The sequence below is a fragment of the Dreissena polymorpha genome, chromosome 1 (genome assembly GCF_020536995.1).
Source record: "Dreissena polymorpha isolate Duluth1 chromosome 1, UMN_Dpol_1.0, whole genome shotgun sequence".
In the NCBI taxonomy this organism is placed as follows: domain Eukaryota; kingdom Metazoa; phylum Mollusca; class Bivalvia; order Myida; family Dreissenidae; genus Dreissena; species Dreissena polymorpha.
In genome coordinates, this window is record NC_068355.1 from 76,102,304 (window position 1) to 76,122,951 (window position 20,648).

Here is a 20,648-nt window from a genome sequence, read left to right on the forward strand (position 1 = left end):
TGGGAGGATACATTTGTAACTAATATTACTGTCAATATTTTTCTATTGGTGTACATATACAAAAGAACATCACATATTGTATTGTTTCTTGACTACAAATATATAAATAGATTACTATAATGTGTGCCTTTAATCTTATGGTACACATTGTTTACCCATTTTAAAATCAGAAGTAAGGGTAGCTTCTTATACTGTAATATTAAGTTTAACTGAGTTCCTTTCCAAATCTATATATTATAAAAGACATAATGCAAACTAATTTAACCTGACCATATACATGGGAAGGGTGCCCTTAACCAATTTCTAACCAAATGCTCTTATAAAGCTCATGCACAACATTTAACATGCAATATGAACTTCCTTATTCCTGACCGTAGTAACAATTTTAACACATTTCAACAATTTTTTTTTTGCAATTTACTAATTTTTGTTTCAATTAATTATCATGTGAAGTTCTAGACAAATCATCATTTTGTACCAAATTTGTTATAACCCATACCCTTAAAGACACAAGAAACTACTGTTGGTTGGGACAAACAAGAATTTCTGTGTCATACCCCTCATATCAATGCTGCATTTTTATTGAATACGCTTGCAAGCACTATAGCATGCAATGTAGAACTTTTCAAAAGCTTTTGCAGGTAAAATTGTAAGCACCTCATAAGGAATTTTAGAGTACTTATTTCCATCTTTTCAATATTTTGCACTGTGTATTGCAAGCCATTTCTGGTCATAACTTATGATAGCATGACACAATAACCATGTAATTGTGTGATGACCAGATAATTACTGGCTTAATCATTAAGGATGCGCAAGTGCCACATGTTAAAACTCACCCTGGCCAACACTTCTTGATTGATTGCAAACTTGCAAAGGTTTCTTGGTTGATAAATGCACAATTACCATATGACTGATTGCATGTTAGACAATGATTGACTAACTCCACCTATTGAATACTTGCAAGGGTCTCTTGGATGAGAAATGCACCATTACCACATGACTGATTGCATGATTGACTAACTTCACCCAATGCATACTTGCAATGTCTCTTGGGTGAGAAATGCACTATTACCACAAGAATGATTGCATGTTAGACAATTTATTGACCAAGTCCACCTATTGCATACTTGCAAGGGTCTCTTGGATGAGAAATGCACTACCTCCACAAGAATGATTGCATGTAAGACAATGGTTGCCTATGAAATAGCTCTTAAACTTTCATCTGTGACTTGGCATTGTGAGTGATCCTTGGCATTGCTGTGGGATTATCAGGGGGGTGACCATGGAATAAACTGATCTAACAACAGTGGACCAGACTAACAATCATAAAAACTGATGAAGGCCATCAGGTTTTAGATTGTCTTTTCAGTTTATTGCCAAACAAAGTGTTTTAAACAAGATTTTCTGAAGACAAATCGTTAAATTTTGTTGAGGATTTGACAGTCATGAACAATCGTGAAGAACAACAAATCCCTTGAATAGAAAAAAACAAACTGGTTTGAACAATAACACATTCCCCTTTCAAATTGACCATTAAATTGGTGGTTTTAAACACATATTATGGCATTGATCACACCCCTGACAGCCATGATAAACAAGGAGTGAGGGTTAAATGCGGCGGTAAATGTGGTGTATGCGTACGACGTCAAATCCCTGCAGGGTGATGGACTGGCCTCCCGCTGAGGGGGCGGGGCCACTGTCAAACGTAAACACCGATGGGGGAGGGGCCTCAGAGAACGAGACCAATTCGTCAGCCTTCCGAGTAAGGATTAAACATGTGTAATATTTTTATGATTTGAAAAGTACATGATAGCTTTCAAACATGGGTTTCATTTGCAATATTTCTTAATTAGATAATATTGATTAAATATTTTATATCTTTTCATCTTTTCATGATCAAGAAATTATATATAAGCAATTAAACATGTGTGTTTTATTTTCAAGATTTTAAAACAACCTCCTACAGATTCAACATACTTCATATTAACAAATGCCGAAAGTTCAGAGGGGCAATTAAACATGTGTTTTATTTTCAAGAACAAAAAAGATAATAACAGCATTCAAACCTTAGTCTATTTTAAAATACAGGTCTACAGTCATAAATCTTGTATGATGAATAATATTATTCATTTAATCATCATGCCTACATGACTATTGTGCAACTATTATGACTAACCAATGCTTTGCCATTTGCAAGATCACCCAATGACCAAGAATTTTGTGACAAAAACATCAAAGGTCAGTAATCTTAATTTCTACACAATTGCATTGAAGTACTCTTTTCACAAACTCGGTTTTGATTATTTGATCATTGTTCTGAGAAAACTTAGCTTAGTGCATGTGCGTAAAGTGTCGTCCCAGATTAGCCTGTGCGGACGGACGGACCGACCGACGGACCGACATGTGCAAAACAATATACCCCCTCTTCTTCGAAGGGGGGCATAATAATTATATAGCATACAATGCATTGAATAAAATGTTAACAATTAATTTATAAGTAAGTAAACACCCATACATGTATGCAAAATTTGTTAGGACGTATTTGTGTCTATTTGTGATCACTGGAAGAAAGATTAGTGCACATTCAATAAGCTACAAATGAAGAAACAATCATAAAGAAACATGAACATTCAGCAAGCGTCCATTAAAGTTGCAGTGACAAAAAAAACAAGGAAAACAAAATAATCTCATTTTATAGTCCTTATGGTAAGAACAATCCAGTGAAGATGCTTGAAATCTGCCAGCAAAAAAGTTCAATACAAACCATGGTATTGAATTAAGCGTATTAAAATTATCATTTAAAACAAGTTAACCACACACTAACCTTGAGATTTTCAATAAATGTTGAAATGTGCTTTAGTTTCACATATGATCCTAGCTCTGGGTTATATGCATGTGCAAAGTATCTTCCCAGATTTGCTTGTGCAGTTGCTGTAGGCTCATAAGACGCGACACTTTCCGTCCATACTGGATTGATTTTCGCTAGTAAATTTTTTAAAACAAAAAATACCCTTAAGGTAACGCACCCCTAATGATTTCCTGCGATTTATTTTACGATCATTGCCGATCTTCAATGATCAGTTTTTTCCGAGAGATGCATTTCATTTTTTTCAAACTTCGAAATTTGATATATATTTACGTAATTCCTTTAGAATACATTATTTTCACAATAAATATTGACTTTGATCCAAATATCATCTGAAAAATACGATTTCTTCAAAGATGGAAGAGCCTTTTTACCTGTTTACTTATGGATATCTAATTTAAGCTTGCACTGACGTGAAGTTGTCGTGGCCGAGTGGTTAAGGCGATAGACTAGATATCTTTTTCTGGATCTTCCCGCACAGGTTAGAATCCTGCCGACATCGCATACTTTTTGCGACGCGTTTTATTTCTTGCCTAACGTAATTTGATTTAATATAGCATAAAAGCTATGTTTATTGTTAAATATGTTGAAGTTTCTATGCACATCCTTCATTTTTTAAAATTGAAACAACGTTATGGCTAAATTGGGTGATTTACTGCTGAAAATACGAATGATGCATGTTGCATTTTTATTTCAAAAAGTAAATGGTAAATCTGTCTATTTCTTTGTATTTTTGCTGTATATAGTGTTTCTATAAAAACTAAGTTTCAAAGCTAACTTAAATTATACTATTTTGAATTTTATGACACTTTGTTCTTAACCGACCCAATATTTACTTGGCTGAAATCACTTACATTTCATGGCGCTCTTCCATAGATAACAAGAGCACCGCCTTGCGGGTGCAGACCGCTCATCTATTTTCTTTAAAAAGGTGATGGGACTCTCATTTTCAATCACAAAGGAGGGAGGAGTGGAGAGGGGTGTATAGTGTGGGGTTGTGGACATTTATTACATTATCTTCCAAAAAAGCGAAAAAAAAAAAAAAAAAATCAGGGGGGGGGGGGGGGTTGGGGGGGCGATGGGGGGGGGGGGGTTGATTGGGTGTGATGGTTGGACGGTATTTCAAACATAACCGTTTTAAAAAAAAAAATGGGGGGGGGGGTATAGTGTGAGGGTGTGGTGGTTATTTGTGAGATGATCTTAAAAAAAAAAAAAAAAAAAAAATCAAAAAAAAAATTGGGGGGGGGGTGGGGGGGGGTGGGGGGGTGTATAGTGTGAGGGTGTGGTGGTCATTTGTGAGATGATCTTAAAAAAAAAAAAAAAAAAAAAATTAGGGGGGGGGAGGGGGGGGGGAGGGGGGGGGAGAGGGCACGGGGGATGGTTTGGGTGGAGTCTATTGTGGTATGTCAGGTAAGAGTAGTTTCATCAAAGTATCAATCAAATCTAATCATAAATAAAGAAGTTATGGCAATTTTAGCAAAATTTAATAATTTGACCTTGAGAGTCAAGGTCATTCAAAGGTCAAAGTAAAATTCAAGTTGCCAGGTACAGTAACCTCATGATAGCATGTAAGTATTTGAAGTTTGAAAGCAATAGCCTTGATACTTAAGAAGTAAAAAGAATCGAAACACAAAATTTAACCATATATTAAAAGTTACTAAGTCAAAAAAGGGCCATAATTCCATAACAATGACAACCAGAGTTATGCAACTTGTCCTTTTACTGTACCCTTATGATAGTTTGTGAGTGTTCCAAGTATGAAAGCAATATCTATGATACTTTAGGGGTAAAGTGGACCAAAACATAAATCTTAACCAAATTTTCAATTTTCTAAGTATAAAGGGCCCATAATTCCGTCCAAATGCCAGTCAGAGTTACATAACTTTGCCTGCACGGTCCCCTTATGATAGTTCATAAATCTTGCAAGTATGAAAGCAATAGCTTTGATACTGTAGGAATAAAGTGGACCTAAACACAAAACTTAATCAAATTTTCTAAGTATAAAAAGGGCACATAATTCTGTCAAAATGCCAGTCAGAGTTACATTACTTTGCCTGCACAGTCCCCTTATGATAGTAAGTGTTGCAAGTATGAAAGCAATAGCTTTGATGCTTAAGGAATAAAATGGACCTAAACACAAAACTTAACCAAAATTGTCAATTTTCTAAGTATAAAAAGGGCACATAATTCTGTCAAAATGCATGCCAGAGTTATCTAACTTTGCCTGCCCAGTCCCCTCATGATAGTAAGTAAGTGTACCAAGTTTGAATGCAATAGCATTGATACTTACTGAGAAAAGTGGAACTAAACACAAAACTTAACCAAAATTTTCAATTTTTTAAGTATAAAAAGGGCACATAATTCTGTCAAAATGCACACCAGAGTTATCTAACTTTGCCTGCCCAGTCCCCTCATGATAGTAAGTAAGTGTACCAAGTTTGAATGCAATAGCATTGATACTTTCTGAGAAAAGTGGACCTAAACGCAAAACTTAACCGGACGCCGACGCCAACGCCGACGCCAAGGTGATGACAATAGCTCATAATTTTTTTTCAAAAAATAGATGAGCTAAAAATTTGTAAAAAATAAATGTCTGTAAAAGAAGAATACTCATTTCATCTTGTTTAAACTTTAAGCACCTTTACTGCATCTGTACACACCAACTGCATGCCCATATTTGGAAATTTGAATGAATTATGGAACTTTTATATACCCCAGGCAGAGCTCCAGATAAGGATCGTATTTTCGTAATTACGAATTATTTTCAAGTCCGTTACGTATATATTTTAAAATCTTGTCGTACCATTAAGAATTACAAAATCAAGTTACGAATATTATTTTTACATCGGTTCGTATCGATTTTTATCGAGTTATTTTCGCGTATTAAAGATCTTTGCGGTGCTTATATAGAAAGGTTATCGGGTTTGTTTAACAAAGCGCATTTTTTCCAATAAAAGCGGCGTATACAGTCTATCTGTCAAAAAACAATGGCGGCACCCATAGAGCGTCCTAAAAAAACTGCAAAGCGCCCAAAATCACGCTTTAACATATTGTACGCAAAGTGAGCCGAAGTAAAATGTATAGAAAGACATACTAGAAAAGATCTTATACAATGTTGTATGTTCAATTACACAGTCGGAAAAGCTAAACAAAAACGCGAAACGACGGGTATAAATAAAGTTGCTAGTATGTTTATTTTGATTTTTTTCGCATGAAAATAACCATTATTATTTATTTTTAGGTCATTTAGAAAAAATAAGAATTATTTTCCAAAACTTAGTAGTAACGTTAAAAATAAAATTTTAGAGTTAAGAATTCTTTTTGAAAATCTGGTAGTAATTTAAGAATTTCACAAAACCTTATCTGGAGCTCTGCCCAGGGGTGAAAATAAACTGGTCAAAAGCCGAGTGTGGGGTGGTTTTGAAAAAATAGGTATATTTTTTTAAAAAGCATGGAAAGCCTACCTACAAATTTGCATGAAGTTCAGTGAAATGATGCTGATTAAGAAAATAATTAATTAGATTATATTTGGAAATGTGCCCATTAGGGGTGCGCTACCTTAAAGCAGGAAAGAGTCTTCCCCCATAAGCCAGTGCAAACTGCGCAGGATAATCAGGGACGGCAATTAATGCACATATATTTAGCCCTGGCTGCTCATATTTGTTTAAGTTTTAGTTTCCAACAATTATTTTGTGTGGTTTAAGTGACATCTAAGCTGTTCTTTTTACCTGAGACATCAAGTTAATGGAGGTGGGAGGGGCTATGTCAACGTTGTTTGACATCTGCACAGCAGGGATTTTAGAGGCGGTTGTCTCCTTTTGTTCCGAGCCCTCTGGCACACTAGATGGCTTCTTTTTCTTCAGTTTGGCCAAAATTGAAGACTCTCGTTCTGGGAATGGTGGCATTTCTTCTAACACCGTTGCCTAGCAATTGAAAAAGATAAAACTGACTCAGTGTTCAACATAAGATTTATCTGTTCCATAATAATCAAAACAAATATATATTCTCTTCTAATTAAATAGATTTTCCAATATATCTGTTATGTTATTTATGTTTTTTTTTAGATATATTACAGCTATATTCTGCAATGTGGAAAGGTCTTTGAACACTTTTACACTCTCTGGCATAACAAAAACATTGTTCTTTAAAACTGATTATTTGTCCAATGAATTAAATATCAATCTATTTATTTAATTAGGCTAATTTGAATTAGCGTAGCATGAATGAATAAGTAATCAGAAACTCAATATGGCATACCTAAAACTAGAGCTTTGTCACCGACGTGACGAATACCCCTACATGACACATTGACACATAATATTTTGCATGTTGTCTTCACAAAAAACAGCGGACACCATGCTCAATGTTAAAAACGCACCAAGTGACCCCGTGACCTGGTATTTTATCCTGCATGGCCCATGTTTGAACTTGACCTACACATCATCTTCATACAACTTCTAACCAAGTGTGGTGAAGATCGGATGAAAACTACTTGAATTAGAGAACAGACACCATGCTGCATGTGTAAAATGTACTAAGTGACCCAGTGACCTAGTTTTTTACCTGCCATGACCCATGTTCGAACTTGGCCTAGACATCATCTAGATACAACTTCTGACCAAGTTTGGTGAAGCTCTGATGAAAACTACTTGAATTAGAGAGCGGACAACATGCTGAATGTTTAAAACGCACTAAGTGACCCCGTGACCTAGTTTTTGACCCAGAAAGGCCCATGTTCGAACTTGGCCTAGACATCATCTAGATACAACTTCTGACCAAGTTTGGTGAAGATCGGATGAAAACTTCTTGAATTAGAGAGCGGACATGGACTGACCGACAGACAGACAGAGCGACAAGCTCACTCCTATATACCCCCCTAAACTTCGTTTAGTGGGGGTATAACAAGAGAGCCAAAGACCCTAAGGCGATCAACTGAGACCCGAAGAACTTAAATTGTCTGAGCAGATAGTGTTCAAAAAGTTTCATATTAAACTTATAAGAACAAGAGATGTGTTTGTCAGAAACACAATGCCCTCTTTTGCACCGCTTTGAAGCCATATATTAGACCTTTGACCTTGAAGGATGACCTTGACCTTTCACCACTCAACATGTGCAGCTCCATGAGAAGTAAGTAAGAAATTGAATGGAGAAATAAATCTTTTTTATTTATCTTTTACCTTTGACCTTGAAGGATGACCTTGACCTTTCACCACTCAAAATGTTCAGCTCCAGGATATACACATGCATGCCAAACATCAAGTTGCTATCTTCAATATTTAAAAAATTATGGCAAATGTTTAAGTTTTCGGACGGCAGGAATATTTGACATTTGACCTTGAAGGATGACCTTGACCTTCACCTTTCACCACTCAAAATGTTCAGCTCCAGGAGATACACATGCATGCCAAATATCAAGTTGCTACCTAATGTTAAAGTTTTCGGATGGACGGACAGACGCCATATATTAGACATTTGACCTTTAACCTTGAAAGATGACCTTGACCTTTCACCACTCAAAATGTGCAGCTCCATGAGATATACATGCATGCCAAATATCAAGTTGCTATCTTCAATATTGCAAAAGTTATGACCAATGTAAATGTTTGACGCAAACAAACAAACCAAAAAACAGACAGGGCAAAAACAATAAATATATGTATAGACTGGGGGACATAAAAAGACCCATAATTCTAAATCGTAAGTTTCCCTACTTGAATTTTCCCAATTTTAGGGGTTTTGACGCTAATTTGTCCCAATTAGCACAGAATGTGTAAGTTTCCTGATGCAGCAAACCAATTTCTAAAAAAATACAAGAAACCGTCGGAGACGGGTGATGCTCCCCAAAGGATTTTTGTCACAATATTGCACTATACATTCAGATAAAAGGAAACATTTTGAGGGCACAGTAGTTGGGGGGACAAGAATTTTTTTATACAAAATTTCAAAGGGCCATAACTCTGTGAAAAATCATCCGACCAAAACCCACTGATATAATGCACATCTCCTCTTGGTAGTGAAGCTTCCAATAAAGTTTCATTGAATTCCGGTCATTAGTTGCTGAGAAATAGCCTGGACAAAAATTGTGCATTGACGGACAGACGTACGGACGGACAGACGAAGCGGCCACTATATGCTCCCCCCAAAATAAATTTTGGGGGAGCATAAAAACTTCTGCATTATGGTGGCCATCTTTTTCGATGAATAAGAATCATATCTAACTAATAAGAGATATCATCAAAACAAATGTTCTTAGCATGTTTCATGAAGATTGTGCAACCAAATGTGACTTAAAGTGTTCAAAAGCTCTTTCTATAATTTGTCATAATGACCAAGTTTTGACCCCATGTGACCCAGCTTTGAATTCAGCCATGATACCAGTTGTAAGTTTCATTAAGATTGTGCAATAAATGTTGCGTCCAGAGTGTCCATAAGCCTGGGCAATTAATGTGGCCAATTGAGTGTTTACAAGTGTTTTCTTTAACTTGACCTTGCAACCTTGTTTTTGACCACAAGTGACAAAATTTCCTACTCAACCAAGATATCATAGGGACAAATGTTCTCACCAAATTCCATGAACTTTGGGCCATAAATGTGGCCTCTAGAGTTTTCAGTATTTTTTAAATTAAATTTGTAGTGACCTAGTTTTCAACTCCACTAGAACCACTTTTAAATCAGCAGAGATTTATCCAGACAAATGTTCTTACCAAGTAATATAAAGAATGGGCAAAAAATGTGGCCTCTCAAGTGTTCACAGGCTTTTTTCTTATATTTGAAATAGTGACCAAGTTTTTGACCCCAATCAAACCAGTTTGAACTAGGGCAAGCTATTATTGGGACAAATGTTCTGACCCAGTTTCATGAGATTCTCACCAACACATCAGCAGTTGTTATTGAACTAAGCTGTAGATACTCTATACTTCTTTGTTGCAATTCTACATCAGCATTTCTCATGTTATTATCACTTCTCAGCACCTGAAAGATCGAGGATGAAATTTAACTGAATACTCAGGCTAAATTTTCCAGCTAAACAACTTTATACTATATACGACAACTGAGTAATTTAATACCCAGCAAATACATGTATAAGCATTATATGAACATGTATAGCACTTTTAACATGTGAAGCATGCTTTATTCTAAGAAGATACACTGGAGAATATATTTTGTAAATAACATAAAAAAAAATAATTTTTACTCAAGAAGAAAACATAATTTGAGAAACAGTGCCTTACTTCCTGGAAGATCATTTATATAGAACAATCTGGTAAGTGTAAATACAGTCTAGAAAGCTGAGTCTACATGATCACATCACAAAACTGAGCAGCGGTCTATGAAAAGGGGGTTTGATGCATGTGCGTAAAGTGTCGTCCCAGATTAGCCTGAGCAATCCGCAAAGGCCTATCAGGGACGTCACTTTCCCCTTAACTTCATTTTTTTCTAATTAGATTTTTTTCAACAAAAAGGGCGGAAACAGTTGTCATTGATTAGTCTTTGCATACTGAACAGGCTAATCTGGGACAACACTTTACGCACATGCATTAAGCCCCCATTTCTCAGAGTGCTGCTCAATTATAAATGGAGTGACATAGTACCAAGAAGACAGCAAAAATCAGCACTTACATCTTGTATTATGTGCTTAATTTCTGGGAAGAGGTTGATAAACTTGATGTATGCCGAGAGCAGCAGACCACGGGTGGCTGGTGAACACAAGTGGTACTTGGAGTGCAGAAGCTGAAACTGTACCGCCGACCTGAAATGGGCAAGAGCACAGTGGTACTTGGGCTGCAGATAATTATACTAGCAATAGAGAATAACAGGTTACTGCCTGATCTTTTTGTAATATATCAGGCAAGGCTTAGAATAATATAAAGGCGAGGCTTGCTGAGCCGTTATTTTATTCGCGCTGAGCCTGATATATTACAAAAAGATCAGACAGTAACCTGTTTTTCTGTTTATCATACCTCTACGTCCCCAATTTTAAAGAAATAATAAAACATCGCTAAAAAGCTGCAGTTTTAGCGGGAAAGAATATGACTTTTGTCGTTTGACGTGTTAATAATGACGTCATGAGCACGCGTGCCAATATTTGTAAAAACTGTTTTTTGCTGTTTATGTTGCATTTTGTGTTTCAAATATATTACATCTTGGTATCAAATTGTTTGTTTTGTGTAATATGATTGGATTTTACTAAAAATGAGTACTTTATAGTTGATTCCGAGTAATATGACTATCCTCCACACATGACTGATATAAGAACTTCCTGTTGACCATGATATAAAAATATGGGCTGTCCGTTGTAGTGGCAGCCATCGTGTGAATAAGTTTTTTGTCACTGTGACCTTGACCTTTGACCTAGTGACCTGAAAATTCATAGGGGTCATCTGCGAGTCACGATCAATGTACCTATGAAGTGTCATGATCCTAGGCAAAAGCGTTCTTGAGTTATCATCCGAAAATCATTTTACTATTTCGGGTCACCGTGACCTTGACCTTTGACCTTGTGAACTCAAAATCAATAGGGGTCATATGCGAGTCATGATCAATCTACCTGTGAAGTTTCATGATCCTAGGCATATGCGTTCTTGAGTTTTATCCGAAAACCATTGTACTATTTCGGGTCACCGTGACCTTGACCTTTGACCTAGTGACCTCAAAATCAATAGGGGTCATCTGCCAGTCATGATCAATCTACCCATGATGTTTCATGATCCTAGGCGTATGCGTTCTTGAGTTATCATCCGGAAACCATTTTACTATTTCCGGTCACCGTGACCTTGACCTTTGACCTAGTGACCTCAAAATCAATAGGGGTCATCTGCGAGTCATGATCAATCTACCCATGAAGTTTTATGATCCTAGGCGTATTCATTCTTGAGTTATCATTCAAAAACCATTTTACTATTTCGGGTCACAGTGACCTTGACCTTTGACCTAGTGACCTCAAAATCAATAGGGGTCATCTGCGAGTCATGATCAATGTACCTATGAAGTTTTATGATCCTAGGCCCAAGCGTTCTTGACTTATCGTCTGACAACCACCTGGTGGACGGACCGACCGACAGACCGCCCGACAGACCGACATGAGCAAAGCAATATACCCCCTCTTCTTCGAAGGGGGGCATAAAAATATATCAGGCAACGTTATATCAGGCAGATATCAATGCGGTGGTATAATAAAATTGTGTACTAGGTCTGTGCAAAGTTTGGCAATACAAACAATAGATTGTATCACTTAAAACCCACCAAATGCGTACGTAAAAAGACATGCAGACCCATGGTATCAACCAATAGAATTTTCCATCATATATTTTGCATGGTATTGTAAGTGATTTAACAATATTGCCATATTGGTGCAAAAAGGAGTCATTTGCCTTCTTATTTCAATGTCGCATGGCACAAATGGCAGTGTTCTCTGCAAGCACCAGCAGCAGATGATTTCACCGGTTACTAACAATCTTTGCCCCGGCTACTTTTCCTCAAAATATCAATTCAAGACAGGGTAATGGTGGCTAATATCAGTTCTTAGTCACTGGCTACTTTTAAAATATAACTGGCTTATGAAATTTTTATGTAGAACACTGCAATGGGGCGATATTTTCAATTGGTAAGCTTGGTGTGCAACTGTTAAAATTTGGTTGTTTTTTTCACAATCTACCCAAAAAGTCTAATTAATTTGCGATATCTTGGTACCAGTGGTAAACATGTAATATCAACAGGCAAGACATCAGAATAAAAATACATCAACACAGCCTAGATGACCTTTATTTCGTTAAAGGTATCATGCAAAACAGCTAATAACCCTTTACCACTTTGATACGTATTTTCACACATTTGTAGCCCCTTAGAAAGTTACATTTAACAAGAATATCAGTGAAACTGATGGATGCTCCCCGATGATTCGCTTTGTCAATGTATGTGTTAATAACCACCTAAAAAAATATATTATTAGCCTCTGTGACCTTGACCTTGACCCCAGTGACCTCAAACCTCATCAAAAGATAGAGGTCCATACAAAGTACCTACATGCCAAATATGAAAGAGATCGGTAAAGTATTGAAGGTGCTATGAGAAACTGTAACAAAAGTGCGACAGAAGGAAGGAAGGAAAGAAGGAAGTAAGGATTAACAAACTGGCAACTATATGCTTCACCGAAAATATTTCGGGGAGCATAATAAAATACCCATCTAACTAGATTCAAGCTTTTAAGGCTTAAACTCTAAACCTTAGATACTGATGAGCAGCAAACAGCATAAAACCAGAACAGACTGCAAGTTACTCGCAGGCAGTTCTGGTTTTATGCTGTTTGCACATAGCCATTGCCACTTTGCTTCTTAGTGGGAAAGGGATAATTAAACAGAGCTACATAAACTACATACCCTGATCTGGGGTCTCCTGCAATAAGGTTTCCAAACTCTCCAAGAATGTACCCTCCCACTTTCACCATGTTCTCATGGCAGGCAGGAGCTTGTAGGGCCTGGTGGAAGAGAAACAAATCCCTTTAGAGCTAAATGATAGGAATATACTACAAAGAAGCCAAGAACAAAATTTGATTTATATCTGTCATTTTGAAAAAAAAATGGTTTCAAGAAAATGTGAAAAATTACCATTCTGTAATTTACATCCAAAACTTGAATAACTATTAGCTATTCTCAATATTTTATTTTTTGTAGGCTATATTAAAACCATTACTTAGGCTTTAATCTTAAAACCAGATACTTGGAGAGAATATATTATAGCAAAAGTGCCTATAAGGCCCAAAGTCTCTCAACTGAGATACAATGGAACTGACCTGTTCTGTGCAGCCTAATATATATTTAGATCAAAGGTGACGTTTAAAGTGTTAACAAGGTTTTACTAAAGCCATATAAGAAAAACTGCCCCACCCCCAGCAAGAACCTTTTTCAAACTTGCCCAAGATGTCATTGAGACAAATCTTCTGACCAAATTTCATGAAGATCAGCCAATAAATGTGACCTCTAAAGTGTTAACAAGGCAAATGTTGATGACGGAGGACGGACAAAAGGTGGTCACAAAAGATAATGATAATGAAGCAATTGTTGTGCATAAACATTTGTAATGCCCTTTGCTTAAATACAATATACATGTAGTTGTGATATTTTTTTTGGAATCACACATGGTTTAAATCAGTCAATGAAAATATTGGTAATAATAAACAAAAATCATCAATATATGACTGATGTGTGAATTCTAAAATATTATTAAAGAAATTCATCATTGGAGGAAAATTTGTGCACCCAATAAACAAGGTAAACTCTTGATTATTTGATAAATCTTTATTATTTGATTAATCCATTTAAATTACGAACTATTTGCCAGGAAAAGGAAAAAACAGAGAATAAATCAAAACCCTAGCCTCCATTTCTTGAAAATCCTTAATTAAGTCCGTTTAAACTCACTTTTTTTCACATTCAAATAGTGTGCAAAAATATAACTTTTAAATATAACAAGAGATTGCCAAGCAATATTGTTCCCTACCGGTGAAACTCTACCCTTGTCAGTAATTTTTTTTTTAATCCCCACATTTTTCGAAGAAAAAGTGGGGATATTGTATTGATGTGCGTCTGTCCGTCCTGGCCACCTGCTCCTTTTACACTATTAGCACTAGAACCTTGAAACTTACATACATGGTAGCTATGAGCATATGTGCGACGGTGACAGTGACGGAATTTTGATCTGACCCCTGGGTCAAAAGTTATGGGGGTTGGGGCGGGGGCGGGTCAGAGATTTTCACTCATTTTTTTATGTTATTTTAGATTAACTTCTTCATTCCTGCACCGATTCACTTCAAATTGATACTGAACCTCTCTTATGACAATACGGTCAATCTCAGCTATGCATGGTCCCATTACCAACCCTAGGGCAACCCGCCCACATAGGCCACACCCACCCAAAATTGCCTTTTACTATAATTTCTTCATTTCTACACCGATTCACTTCATATTGATACTGAACCTCTCTTATGACAATACGGTCAATCTCAGCTATGCATGGCCCCATTACCAACCCTGGGGCGCCCCCGCCCACCCAAAATTGCCTTTTACTATAATTTCTTCATTTCTACACCTATTCACTTCAAATTGAAACTGAACCTCTCTTGTGACAATACAGTTAATCTCAACTATGCATGGCCCCATTACCAACCCTGGGGCGCCCCGCCCACATAGGCCACACCCACCCAAAATTGCCTTTTACTATAATTTCTTCATTTCTACACCGATTCACTTCATATTGATAATGAACCTCTTTTATGACAATACAGTCAATCTCAACTATGCATGGCACCATTTCCAACCCTGGGGCGCCCCGCCCACATAGGCCATGCCCACCCAAAATTGTCTTTTACTATAACTCTTCATTTTAACACCGATTTACTTCAAATTGATACTGAACATCTCTTATGACAATACGGTCAATCTCAACTATGTAAGGCCCCATTACCAACCCTGGGGCGCACTGCCCATAATAGGCCACACCAACCCAAAATAGTCTTTTACTATAATTTTTTCATTTCTACATCAATTCACTTCCAATTGATACTGAACTTCTCTTATGACAATACGGTCAATCTCAACTATGTATGGCCCCATTACCAACCCTGGGGCGCCCTGCCCATAATAGGCCACACCCATAGGCCACGCCCACCCAAATTTGCCTTTTACTATAATTTCTTCATTTCTACACCCAGGTTTTTTTTTGGCCCGATTTTAGAGCCGAATGTTCCCAATCCCAAAAAGTATACTTTTTTCCCAAAATGTGGCAAAAATTCCCAATTTCCACCAAAACAAATTTTTTTTATTTTTTTTGGAAAGAAGTGTATAATGCGTATTTTATCTTAATTTTATTTCAATAACATCTAACAAAGTATTATATGATTTTGTTCTTTTAATTTGTATTTCCCTAATCAAAGGACTTTTAGTGTGAAAAAAAACAGGCTAATGAATTTATTTTCCCAATTTCATGAAAATGCCGATAAAATTCCCAATTCCAAAGCCATGGGCTATCTTCCCAAAAAGTAGGAAAAAAACCCTGACACCGTTCACTTCAAATTGACACTGAACCTCTCTTATGACAATACCAGTTAATATCAACTATGCATGACCCCATTGCCAACCCTGGGGCGCCCACATGGGCCGAGCCCACCCAAAATTGCCTTTTACTATAATATCTTCATTCTACACAGATTCACTTCAAATTGATACTGAACCTCTTTTATGACAATACAGTCAATCTCAACTATGCATGGCACCATTATCAACCCTGGGGCGCCCCGCCCACATTGGCCACGCCCACCCAAAATTGCCTTTTACTATAATTTCTTCATGTCTACACCTATTTACTTCAAATTGATACTGAACATCTCTTATGGCAATACGGTCAATCTCAACTATGTGTTGCCCCTTTACCAACCCTGGGGCGCCCCGCCCACATAGGCCACACCTACCCAAAATTGTCTTTTACTATAATTTCTTCATTTTTACACCGATTAAATTCTAATTGATACTGAACTTCTCTGATGACAATACGGTCAATCTCAACTATGCATGGACCCATTACCAACCCTGGGGCGCCCCACCCATAATAGGCCACACCCACCCAAAATTGTCTTTTACTATAATTTCTTCATTTCTACACCGATTAAATTCTAATTGACACTGAACTTCTCTGATGGCAATACGGTCAATCTCAACTATGCATGGACCCATTACCAACCATGCGGCGCCCCTGAGTCAAACATGCGGCGTGGGGATATGCGTTGGCCTCTGCCGCGCCATTTCTAGTTTTTTATTTGTTGCCATAGCAACCACAATTTTTGACGTAGGAACAAAATGAATCGACGTGCATAATCTCCATATTGCCATCTGTCCACGTTTCAAGTTTTATGAAAAAACTTTTTAAGTTATTGCAGGATCCAGAAAAGTGTGACGGACAGACCAACAGACTGACACACGGAGCACAAACCATAAGTTCCCTCCGGTTTCACCAGTAGGGACAACAAGCTTTAAATTAAAATAATATGTGAAAAGTAAATAATTTTTTAGCAGCAAAATCCATTTAATGTGCAAATTGTACAAAGGTAATGTGAGACTCAACCCAACTAAATTAGACCTTTCAGATTGAAAAAAATAGGGGCCTATTCGAATGAAAAATTTGATGCATCCTACCTCAAAAACAGTTTTAGCTGCATAGCCCTGTACGTCATCTCTGTTGATAACAATCTGTATGACTCGATACCACACCTCTTCGCTTACGTAGTCTCCCGCAATACGAATGAGGTTTAAAATCACGTCAACATACCAGGTGTAGTCGACAGCATACTTCTCTGCTAATATTGCCACTTTCAGAACCTAAGGAGGATATTGTAAAGCATTAGTACTGTTTAAACATATGGGCCTTGCTCTGTGAAAAGAGGGTTGAATGGATGTGTGTAAAGTGTCTTCTGCAGTCAGCATAGGCTAATCAGGAAGGACACTTTCTGCTTTTTTTTTTTTTTCGTTTCAAGAAAGTCTCTTCTTAGCAAAAATCAAGTTTAGGCGAAAAGCGTCGTCCTTGATTAGCCTGTGCAGACGGCACAGGCTAATCTTGGACGGCACTTTACACACATGCATTATACCCTATTTTCACAGAGCAAGGCCCATATCTAATTGAGGCTTGATTGTGTAACAAACCCTCTGCCTTATGAAGAGATTTGAGTTCCTTTTATTGGTAAGCACTTGAACTTGGTGTTTTTGTTGGAGAGGGTCCCAGAGAGGAAATCCAACCTTGGACTGGAAACCATACTCACTGGGCATTGATATTTCAATTTTTCTTAGAATTAGTCGATTTCCATGGAATAACACAAAACACGACAACACCATGTAATCAGGTTAGGCCCTTAGACTAGAGTGTTTCAATAAGCAAGCCCAAGTTTTATTATACTTCATCAAGTTTAAATAAACATGTTAAAGCATACACAAATATTTTTTATATTTTATGTAATTTTCATCAATCATTATTATACAACATTTTAATTGTTGAAAACATGTTACAATGGCACACATTGAAATAGTGACATGCATATAATCTGTTCAAGCACTATGGTTACTGTAATCAAACGCACAGAAGGATTCGTTTTTTAACAAATATTGATCTTCCTAATCATTTCATACCGCAAAACCCTTCAGGTGTCGCAATTCTATTTATTTTATAACTGGAAATTATTCTCTATTTTAAGTAACAGTGACCTTGCCTTTGACCTCACTGTCAACAAATTCACTCCCTAACTCAGTCTGCATGTATGCTACCTACACAAACAGTTGCATAGCAATTCCTCTATTGAAACTGAAGTAATTGAGCATACATTTTAACTTAACAATACTACCCCAATATGAACCCACCATTTCCTCCCGTATGGAGTAGTCTGCAGACTCCAGATACTCCAGCATCTCGCCCACAATCTCCTCTGCATTCGTGCGGTCACACATTGCATACAGCAGGTCTACAGCCCTCTGTCGCACACTCACGTCTCGCTCAGTCTGAACATGAAAGCATTGTTTGATATTTATCAGTAACAAGAAGGATCTGGTTTAGTGAATAAAGGTGAAAGTTTAACAAGAGGACCTGAAAGGTCCAAAGTCGCTCACCTGAGATTCAAAGGAACTGACCTGTTCTGTGCAGCCCAAGATGTCATTAGAACAATATGTTCTTACCAACTTTCATGACTAGTGAACACCCTGGCAGCCACGTTTTTCAACAGACCAGAACCATTTTCATACACATGCAAGATATCATTTAAACAAATATACTGACAAAGTTTCATGAAGATTTACAAGTCCATATAAGGAAAAATGCCCGCCCACTGGTGGCCATGTTTTTCAAGCAACTGGAACCAATTTCGAACTTGTCCAAAATATCATTGGGACAAATCTTCTGACAAAGTTTCATGATGATCGTACAATAAATATGGCTTCTAGAGTGTTAACAAGGTTTAACTATAGCTATATAAGGAAAAATGCCATGCCCCCTTGACGGCCATGTTTTTCCACCAACCTGAACCATTTTCCAACTCATCCAAGATTTCATTGGGACAAATCATCTGACCAAGTTTCATGATGATTGGACAATAAATGTGGCCTCTAGAGTGTTAACAAGGTTTTACTATAGCCATATAAGGAAAAATGCCCCACCCCCTGGCAGCCATGTTTTTCAACCAACCAGCATCATTATTGAACTCGTTCAAGATATTATTGGGGTGAATCTTCTGACCAAGTTCCATGAAGATCGGACAATAAATGTGGCCTCTAGAGTGTTAACAAGATTTTTCTATAGCCATAAATGTAAAAAGGAAAAATGCCCCGCTCCTTGTCAGTCATGTTTTTCAAGCAAACGTAACCATTTTCAAACTCATCCAAGATATCATTGAGACCAATCTTCTGACCAAATTTCATGAAGATTGGACAATAAATGTGGCCTCTAGAGTGTTCACAAGGTTAAACTGTAGCCATATATAGCCATATAAGGAAAAATGCCCCACCCCTTGGCAGCCATGTTTTTCAAGCAAATGTAACCATTTTCGAACTCATCCAAGATATCATTGAGACCAATCTTCCGACCAATTTCATGAAGATTGGACAATAAATGTGGCCTCTAGAGTGTTAACAAGGTTTTACTAAAGACATATAAGGAAAACTGCCCCGCCCCCTGGCGGCCATGTTTTTTCACCGATCTGGACCATTTTCGAACTTGTCCGAGATATCAATATAACCAATGTTTTGACCAAGTTTCATGATGATTCGGCAAAAATTGTGACTTCTAGAGTGTTCACAAGGTTTCTCTATAGCCATATAAGGAATACTGCCCCGCCCCCTGGCGGCCATGTTTCAACGGACCGGAACCATTTTTGAACTCAACCAACATATCATTTAGACAAACATTTTGACAAAGTTACATGAAGATTGGGCATCAAATGTGACTTCTACAGTGTTCACAAGGTTTTTCCTATGTTTGACCAAGTGACCTAGTTTTTGACCCAGCATGACCCAGTTTCGAACTCAGTCGAGGTATCAATGGGACAAATGTTCCGACCAAATTTCATGAAGATCAGACAATAAATGTGGCCTCTAGAGTGTTCACAAGGCAAACTGTTGACAACGGACGACGCACGACGGACAAAAAGCGATCACAAAAGCTCGCTAAAAAGAAAACATTCACAACACTAACTTTTATAGGAATGTTTTCAGGCCGCAAAAAACAAATTAAACCAAATTTTAAAACAAGAAATTGTAGAATCTTACAATGAACTTTTTTTTGGGTTAAACGAAGATGTTTTCATTTTGAACTATATAAAAAAAAAATTATCATTAGGCCATGCCTTTCAGAATACAAAATCATGGTAGTGTACATAGTAACTTGAAAATAACATATATTCTACAAGTTCAACTTGCTAAACACTGTCGAAATGTCCCAGGGCTCAACATAAACGGTTGTCTGATTGCCCCTGGCAAGTAAAAGTTGGGTGCGGGCAAGTTATTTTATAATCTAGTTGTCCACCCGGGCAAGTGCAAAAAAAAACACAAAGAAAAACACGTGTTTCTGTGATTTAATAGTACAAAATAGTACAAATAATCACAAATTATTTTCCTAATGCACGAGTTTACCTAGACGATTGTTGTTTGAAGAAGTCAGAACTAAATATGCATGGTGCGCATGCATTTCCAAACTAGAAACGCCGTAAATAGCTTGGAATTCCAAAAATCGGCTTCAAATGCTATTGTGTTTATTTTTT

General features: G+C 37.1%; 1 protein-coding gene across 4 annotated transcripts in view; it reads right to left on the reverse strand.

Annotated features, from left to right (window-relative positions):
• LOC127835587 (AP-2 complex subunit alpha-2-like) overlaps positions 1-20,648 on the reverse strand; it is a 70,729-nt gene that overhangs the window by 21,920 nt on the left and 28,161 nt on the right. For 2 of the 4 annotated variants that reach the window (XM_052362033.1, XM_052362025.1), the window contains exons 11-17: positions 18,262-18,399; positions 17,050-17,232; positions 13,243-13,340; positions 10,487-10,616; positions 9,737-9,838; positions 6,595-6,789; positions 1,642-1,755 (exon numbers count right to left, since the gene is read on the reverse strand). In XM_052362033.1, the coding sequence (XP_052217993.1) occupies positions 1,642-1,755; positions 6,595-6,789; positions 9,737-9,838; positions 10,487-10,616; positions 13,243-13,340; positions 17,050-17,232; positions 18,262-18,399 (960 nt within the window). The remainder of the gene's footprint in view (positions 1-1,641; positions 1,756-6,594; positions 6,790-9,736; positions 9,839-10,486; positions 10,617-13,242; positions 13,341-17,049; positions 17,233-18,261; positions 18,400-20,648) is intronic. The other 2 variants (XM_052362048.1, XM_052362040.1) reach the window with 1 other exon arrangement.